Source organism: Crocodylus siamensis, chromosome 2, assembly GCF_052110815.1.
Source record: "Crocodylus siamensis isolate JL-2025a chromosome 2, ASM5211081v1, whole genome shotgun sequence".
In the NCBI taxonomy this organism is placed as follows: domain Eukaryota; kingdom Metazoa; phylum Chordata; order Crocodylia; family Crocodylidae; genus Crocodylus; species Crocodylus siamensis.
In genome coordinates, this window is record NC_143396.1 from 190,463,918 (window position 1) to 190,472,696 (window position 8,779).

The 8,779-nt window shown below is 48.7% G+C and overlaps 1 protein-coding gene across 1 annotated transcript in view; it reads right to left on the reverse strand.

Annotated features, from left to right (window-relative positions):
• The window catches only part of DENND5A (DENN domain containing 5A), a 99,245-nt gene extending 91,685 nt beyond the window's left edge, over positions 1–7,560 (reverse strand). The window contains exon 1 of the mRNA XM_090032672.1: positions 7,286–7,560. Coding sequence (XP_089888798.1) covers positions 7,286–7,391 — 106 coding nt within the window. The 5' untranslated portion in view covers positions 7,392–7,560. The remainder of the gene's footprint in view (positions 1–7,285) is intronic.
• Between the last annotated feature and the right edge of the window lie 1,219 nt (positions 7,561–8,779).

Here is an 8,779-nt window from a genome sequence, read left to right on the forward strand (position 1 = left end):
TCATGTGATCCCAGCGTGTGCTCCAGCCAGTGGCAGGGGGTTAGACTAAATGATCTATTCAGGTCCCTTCTGACCCCCAACTACTATGAAACCCTGCATGGGCTGCAAGCAGCTGCAGCAGGGAGCACCGGCCATTGGGCAGGGGAGGGACAGCTTCTCACCACCCCCACCCTGCACTCAGCTTTTCCCCAGGCTCCTTCCTGGCTCTGAGGAAAGCCAACCTTCCCTGCCCCATGGCCAGCATTCCCTGCTGCAGCTGCTTGTAGCCCGCATGGGACATTGGTCCCAAGACAGTGACCAGGGGATGGGGCAGTTGTCAAGGGGCAGGGCTACCCATGCAGCCCTCAACAGCCTGCCAAAACTGGGTAAGCAGCCCTCTGCTTGAAATAACTGCCTGCTCCTGGCGTAGGAGGTTCCTAGCTATAGGGTCTTGCCTCTCCACTCAGCATCAGACTGACTTCCATATTTGGGGGCAGAAAGGAATTTTGCTCCAATGCCAGATTGATATGGACTGTGGAGGTTTTTGCATTCCTCAGTAGCAGGGATGGAGGCCCTCTTCTTGGAATCTCTTGCAAAAATATTAACAACTTAGACAGCAGCAAAACATTGAGCGCTATCACCCCTCTGCTTTCTCTGTGGCAGGTTAGTGTTAAGTCTTGGGTTTTGGGTAAGAGTTGACACTGTAGTTTTGCTAAGTGGCAAGGCGATAGATTTGTATAGGATGGTTTGGATAGGAATGGTCCTACCTAAGGCAGGGGGCTTGACTAGATGACCTCGTGAGGTCCCTTCCAGCCCTGCTTATGCATGATTCTATGGTACACTGCGGCTACAAACAGACATTGCATTTGTCCCAGGAGAAACCATTTTATCATAGGAAAATAGCGCTAGATTGGGCTGATAATTTGGCCGATAAATGCCCGTGTTACACGCAGCCAAAATGCAGCATGGAGCAGAGCCGACAGTGTGGAGAGCTACCTCCAGCTGGTAAGTCAGAAGGGGAGTGGAGAGAGAAGGGGCGTGGGGCAGATCAATGTCCCTGCGGCAAGGGAGGGGGCAGGGCCAGCTCCCACCACTACTTACATCCCAGAAGGGCAGAGGTGGAGATGGGGGGGCATGCCCCCGAATCTGTGTAGCACGGGGCAGGCAGCAGCTGCAGGCTTTTCTTGCTGGGCACTGGGCTCAGAGTGGGCTCTGACACGACAGAGAGGAGGCTGCTGCCAGCCCAAGTATCACCTCAACTTTGCTCCCAGCCCCATGTTGTTGCCCGATGCAACCCCGACTCAATGCCCCACCTCCACCCAAGCGCCAGAAAGAGCCATGGCTGCAGCAGTGTAGGCCTGGGAGCGGAGCTGCAGTGAAATATGGGGTGGCTGTAGCCTCCCCCCAGTGTCACCAGAGACCTCCAGCCCCCAGCAAGAAGAGCCTCGAGCAGCACCAGCTCTGGCTCCACCCCACCCATGCAGATCTGGAGAATACATGCCCCCACCCCAAGGCTGCAAGCAGCAGTGGGAGCTTCCCCCACCGCACAAGCCGTGCCTCCATCCCATGCCCCTCCTGCACCGGCTGGGCAGCACCTACCCTTGCCCCCTCCCTCATTGTGTGTGTGTGGGGGGGGGGGGGGGGGCATTATCTGACCTCCCATGCCCCTTCCCTTCCCCCTCCCTGTCCACCACAAGAGACTTACCAGCTGATGGAAGCTGTATCAGATAGGTATCAGTAAATATGCCTCCTTAAATATCAGCTATCGGTATTGGCCCCCAAAATCTCTATCAGTGAATCCCTAATGGCAACATGGTATATAGCATTTGCTTGCATTTGACTGCAAAAGTTTATGTAAGAGACAAAGGAAAGGAAAAGAACAAGCAAGAGAATTTCAGAAATGAGAGTAATTTTAGGAAGTATGAGCCAGATGAGTCAAAAGTAGGCTGAAGTTTGCTTAGAGTGCATTTAGTGCTTTTATTCCAGTTAGGGTCTGCGCCGGGGCGGGCAGTTATTTCAGGCGGAGGGCCGCTTACCCAGTTTTGGCAGGCTATCGAGGGCTGCGGGCTGCAAATGGCTGCAGCAGGGAGCACTGGCCACGAGGCAGGGAAAGGCCGCTTTCCTTTCTGGCGTGGAGGAGCCCAGGGAAAAGTTGAGTGCTGGGTCCGGCGCTCTCTCCTGCAGCTGCTTGCAGCCCATGCAGTGTTGTCCAGAGCAGGCACAGGCAGCCCCAGGCAGGCTGCGAGTGGCTGCAGTGCAGGGTTCTGGGCACAGGGCAGGGGAGGTTAACTTTTCCCCAGGCTCCTTCCCTGCCTTTCCTCATCCCCCCCTTACCCGAGGTTCTGGCATGGTCCCAGGCCAGAAGCCCCTACTGAGGCTTCTGGCGGGGCTAGGCAGGCCCTACTCTTGTGGGAGCCCACCAGAGCTTCCCCTGGGTCCTACTGCCCTTGGTTCCTGTCAAAAATGACAGGAACCAAGGGCAGAGAAATATTAATTTTCTACATTTTTTAGGGGCCCCGCAGGCCAGACAGAATGGCCTCGTGGGACATATTTTGCCCACTCCTGGTCTACACCAATTAATATTCATATATCTATTTTTATCCCCTACTTAAGCTACATTTTGTTCTAAACCAGATCTATTAGGAACATTCTTTTTAAATACTGACTTTATTTAGTAAACATTTTTTATACTGAGATGGCCAATCGTGTTATAATCTAGGTTCACCTCATAATCTTTGCTCTTCAACCCTGAACTGCTGTTTTTGCTGAATAGCCCATCTGCAGATGAACCAAGATAAGTGCTCTTTTAAAACTTAAATTTGAAACCTAGGTCCTTTTCCCCAATAGGCAGATCATCTGTCAGAGGCTTTTTAAGACTTTAGGATGTAAGGAAATTCATTTTAAATTCTTGCAAACATTAATAAGATTATTTCTTTAGATAAATGTCCATTCTACAAGTGTTAATAATTTGCTTGATCAATTTTTTCTGTTCTGTTTAACCATTTATTTCTCATGTATATTTCATTATTAAAATTTGCTATTAAAATGTTTCTACCTTTAACATTTGTGAGAATTTAATTTGGTGGAACTAGCTCTTCGAACCTTTCCTGATTACCAGAATGACTCTGTGGGTCAACAGGCATCAAATAACCAATCCACAGGTGAGATTCAACCTATGGAGGCAGGTCATCCTGGCCATGTCACAAGCTGAACAGCCCACCTCTGAATCCAATGCAGAGACTGTTCCCGTAACTGCCAGAGCTGGCCAACTTCCAGTGACTTAACACTGCCAATGCTCACCCCCTAACCTCACCTGCCACCATATTTATAGTTTTCAGTCACTACTGTTAAATTAAATCAGCAGCAGTCAGCTATGGGAACAAGGGGAGCAAAACACCTTATGAGCCAGATGACCCATCCCTTGCTATGGCATACACCTTGGCTGCCAAAAAGAAATATGGCCTGCAAGGTCACTTGAGTTTCACACCCCTGATGTAGAAAACTGTCTTGGTAGCTGCTGTGTGAAATTAACTCTTGCTAAGCAACAAGAATTTTATCATTATTTTCTGGAGTTTCTACAGGATGTATGGAATAGTACCTTAACCCCTCACCCATCCTTTACTGCTGTCACTATTGAGGAAGAGGTTTTAACAGAATCAAAATGTCAAATTTTAACTACTAGCTACAAAAGCAGCTACAAAGATTTACAACCAGACATCCACAGAGAATACTGAAACACCATCATAAAAACTGAAATTCAAATAAACATGCCAGGAGCATTAATCACACACACACCACTAACTTGGCAGTATGGAAAATATTATTTTTAAAGCATTCTGAATGCAAAGGTTAACAATGGCATTTGTAACTATAATACCTAGTCAGTTAGTAAAACAGAAGTTTTGCATTTAACTGCCAGGAGATGTGTGTTGCCTTCTTCAGTAGGTTACGTTATGCCTGCATCATTTAGTTACCTTCTAACACAGTGGTTTTTAATGTTTTTCATGTTTGTAGACCCCCAAAATCAGTTTTAAAATGGAGGTATAGACCCCTCTGAAATGTATGAGTAGGTATTCACATACTTTTGATCGATTATAGTAGTCTTTCCCAGGCCCCTTAGACATAGTCAGCGGAATCCCAGGGGTCTATGGGCCACAAATCGAAAACCATTGTTCTAGCATATACAGGGAAAATGCTAGTCAAAGAACACTTTTTAAGCAAAAATAACTAGAGAGACAAGTGCAATTCATAAGTTTATTGTTGATTTACAAAACTACAGGGGGAAAAAAAGCTATATTACCAGTACTGCAGCTGAATACCCGAGGTATACAACTGCATTAGCCTGGTTAAAACCAAGTCAGCTGGCAGCATCCCTAGGGGTTCTAGCAGCAATTGTCAGCTTCCTGTAGCGAGTTTCAGTTACTATGACATCATTTTGAGGCTGTGTTCAAGACAGACCTGCCTTGGAGAGAATCTCATGTTCCAATCAGGGGACTGTTTGTGTTTAGCCTAGGGTTTTTTTTGTTGGTTTGTTTCCCCCACTATACACACAAATACCTCAGTTTAAACAATGGACCCTTACTAAAGCAAATTGTTTCAACAGTACAAGGATGCAGAACTTTTTCACAGAAGAAGAAACTACACAATATTCCTTTCATTCAAATAATATTGGGGGGGGGTTGTTTTTTTAAAAAGGAAGTCCCGGGCTTTCTAGGAGCTTGATTCAAAGCCCAATAAAGTCAGTGGAAGCCTTTTCCATCAGCATAAAAGAATTTGGATCAGACTCTTTAGTTGTTTATATAAAAGTCCGAACTTAGTCTTCAAAAGCAATATCTGCCAACACACTACCATGCACAACTTATATTAGCATCCCATTAAGCTCATCAGAATAGCCTGAAATTCCAACTAAATCATGTGCAGCAAAATTACCAGAAATGCTTTTCTCTGCCCCCCCTGCCTTTTGCTGTTTCAATCCTTTCCTCTCGCCCTCTTCTCTGGGTATGTTAACAAAGAATCTGCAGACTCCCTCCCACATCCTAGCAAAAACAGTGCCCCAAATCTGCAAGATGTTGTTTGCAGGAAGGCTACTACACACTCACAGAACAGCTCACAGGGTCAGGACCTTTATTCTTCCTTACATCCTTTGACAGGGAAAAGCAGAACCTGACAGCATATTCTAGGCTTTGCCATTTCAAACATAAGATCATATAAAAGCAAGAATCTTTTGATCAGCTAGCTCAAAGGAATAAATTTAATGTTTCTGATGAAAAACCGTATTATGAAAAAAAAATTTATATGAATGCAGGCTGGGGATAAAAGGAACTGTTACAGTGCCAAAACTTGTGGAATTCATTGGAAATACACAATAGTAGGATCCACAAAAAATAAAAACCAGGAAGCCTCAATTGTTTTCCGTGTATGAATCCTATTCACCTCTGGCTCTTAATACATTACACTCTCAAAATCTAACATTTTTAAAACACTCACGCTTGCTTCTTCATACCATGCGTCTTAAAAACCACATTATAAAATCAGTTTCAAAGTGCCAAATTAGGTCACCTTTCTCATCTAGTTTCATAACCAAGAGTTTTGCATCAAACTTACTAAAAGAGTAGTACAAAATATTCATCTTATACCATGATGCACGCCGAAGGGCAAAAAGGAACAATGGCCCAGATTCTGAGCTTTGGTACATCAGTGTAAAAACAGTTTAACTACACTAACTTAAGTGGTGGTAGATCAGTTACAGCAGAACCAGATGTTGATGTGCTTTTTCTATGAATAAAGGTCTTACTTCTACCAAAATCAGTCCAACGGAAATAAAAACGAAGCACACAGAGAAGAGGAGGTCTCGAGATGCAGTCTATCAAGATGCAATCAGTAAACTTAATACAAAAACAGAAGGTTTCTAACGGGACAGCATTCCTACCCATATAGATGGAAAGCTGTTCCAAAGCAAAAAACAAAAAGAAAAAAAAAAAGCATGCATCAGATAAAAATCGCACAGGTTCCAGGAAAGATAAAACTGGTAGTATAAGAGTGCACTTCCTTCTAGAGAATACCACAAATGCTGTTAACCTATTGTCCTTTAGAACATTTTCATCATCCTGAACTTTTGTTGCTGTTGGAAGGCAAGGTAATATGAGCCCCTTTAGTTTTCTGTCTCTATAGGGCCAGGCACTATTTCTTAAACTCTAAAAATAAAGTTTATAAGCACACACTATTTGTCTATATCTATCTAGGTAGATCTGATACAGATATAGATACAGCTAGATAGCGTGCATATACAGCTAAGTACAGCTAGGCAGTAGGCACGTACAGCTAGGCTCAGCTAGATGCTGTGCATAAACAGCTATGTAGTGTGCACCTACTGCTAGGCACAGCTAGGCACTGTGTGTGTACAGATTGGCACAGCTACATGCTGTGCATACAGAACTCTGTAATGTGCACAGGCAGCTAGGCACTATGCATATAATCGCTCGGCACAGCTAGATACCGTGCACATATCACAATATGTGGTGTGCATGTACCACTCGCCACAGATAGGTGCTATGCACATACAGCTATATAGTGTGCACATACAGCTAGGCACAGGTGCACACTATGCATACCCCACTATATAGTGCGCATACAGCTAGATAATGCACAGACACCATTAGTTACAGCTTAGCACTGCAGCACAGTGCTAGGCACAACTATACAGTGTGCATATACAGCTAGTGTGCACAACCACTAGGCACTGTGCAAACACAACTATACAGTGCACATACAGCTTGGCAGTGTGCACATACAGCTGGCACTGCACACACACCTCTACATACAGCTATATAGTGTACCTATACAGCTGCACGGTGTACACATGCCACTAGGCACAGCTGGGCACTGTGCACACACCAATATACAGTGCCCATACAGCTAGTGTGCACACACCCTTAGCTACAGCCAGGCACTGTGCACGCCCTGCTAAGGCACAGCTACACAGTGTGCATACACCACTAGCTAGGCACCATGCAGGCCCAGCTAGGCACAGCTAGGCACTGTGCACACGCGGCTCGAGAGCACACATACAGCTACACAGCGGGCACAGGCAGGGAGCTGCAGCCACACAATGCGCACACCCCTCGAGGCACAGGTATCCGGTGTGCGCGCACCCCGCTGTGCCGTGCGCACCCGCCGCCGGGCACCGCTGTGGAGGGCACGGTCACGGGCGCACACAACGCACAACGGCTGCACGGAGCCCGGGGCCGAGGCCGAGCGCTGGCGCCTCCGCCCGGCGGCGCGGACAAAGAGCCCCGGCGCCACTCACCCGACAGCTCGTCGGGCTCCAGCCCGGTCTCGGTGTCCAGCCCGCAGATCACAAAGTAGTCGGCGAAGCGGCCGGGCGCCGCCGACCCCCCGCCGCCGCCGCTCATGCTGGGCCGGGGGCGGGCTCAAGGCGCCCGCGCCGGGCAGCAGGGGGAGGCGGCGAGTAGCGCCGGGGCCGGGGCTGCTCCCGCGGCCGCTGCTGCCTCCATGACGGCGCGGAGCGGGCAGCGGCGCACGCGCGGCATTGTGGGAACGGCCCCAGCTGTAGCTGGAAGGCGGCGGGGGGGGGAGAGCGAGAAACCGCAATGCTACGCAGGCGCGCTGAGCGCGGGGTGACGTCATGCTGGCGGTTGGGGCGCACCCCCCCTGGGTTCTTTCAGTCAGCGCCCCTCCCTCCGGCCGTGACGTGTCCGCCCCCTCTCCCCCCCAGTTGGTGGTGGTCCGAGCCTCGGGGCAGTTCAGCACCGCAGCCAGGCCTCCCTTCCCCCACGTGCCCTGTTGCACGCCTCTGCCTGCGTCTTCGCCGCCCTGAGTACGAGGCGGAGTGCCTGAGGCCCTGCCTTGTGTCGGGCCACTTGCAGAGCTGAGCTGCAGCGAGGTGAGTGAGGCAGGACAGGGCAGACGCGAGGGCAGCTCCAGGCAGTGGTCAAGCGTTGCCCCTCAGTTACCTCCTCATAGACAAACCACCGCACTGCAAAGAGATCAAAGGTCATGTGGTCCAGTGAGTCTCAGCCTTATTTGCACCAGGACCTAGGGCTGGACACAGGCATGGCGAAACCAGGCAGCCACCTGGGGCCTGGACAAAAAGAGGGCCCCAAAATGGTGAAATTAATTATTGTTATTATTATCTCTGGTGAAAGGGGGCCTGATACTAAAAGTTAGCCTGGGGCCACCTGGAGTCTAGATACGGAGCTGCCAGCACCCATTTGTCAACGTCAGTCGCAGCGCAGTGCCCCTCACTCCCGACTCCCAGGCCCCAGCCCCCAGCATGTGGGGCATGGGGGGGCAGGCAGCCCCTTGAAGGCTTGGACTCTGCCAGCCTGCAAAGGAAAAGCCACAGTTTCCCACATTTCTCTCCTTAAAGGAGAATTCATTTTTAAAGTTTGGTTGTGACCTTTTCATATAGTCTTGTGACCCACTTTTGGGTCATGGCCCACGTCATGAAAAACACTGATTTAGTCCAGCCCCCTGCTAGGGTGGCCATCATAGAGGACATTCCGGTTTTCTGCTACTCTGTCCTGTATTGAAATGAAACTCTTAAGAGAAAAATAGAGGACATAAAGGCATCAGGTTTTGTGTCAATATAGGACAGAGGACAACCGGACTGTCCTCTATGATGGTCACCTCCTGTTCAAGGCAAGATCATCCCTGATTAAATCACACCACCCAAGTGTTTGTCCAACCTGTTCTTGAAAACGTCTGAAGATGGAGAGAGAGTCCATGACTTCTCTGTTTCGGTGCTTGACCACAATCATAGAAAGTACCTCCTAATCTC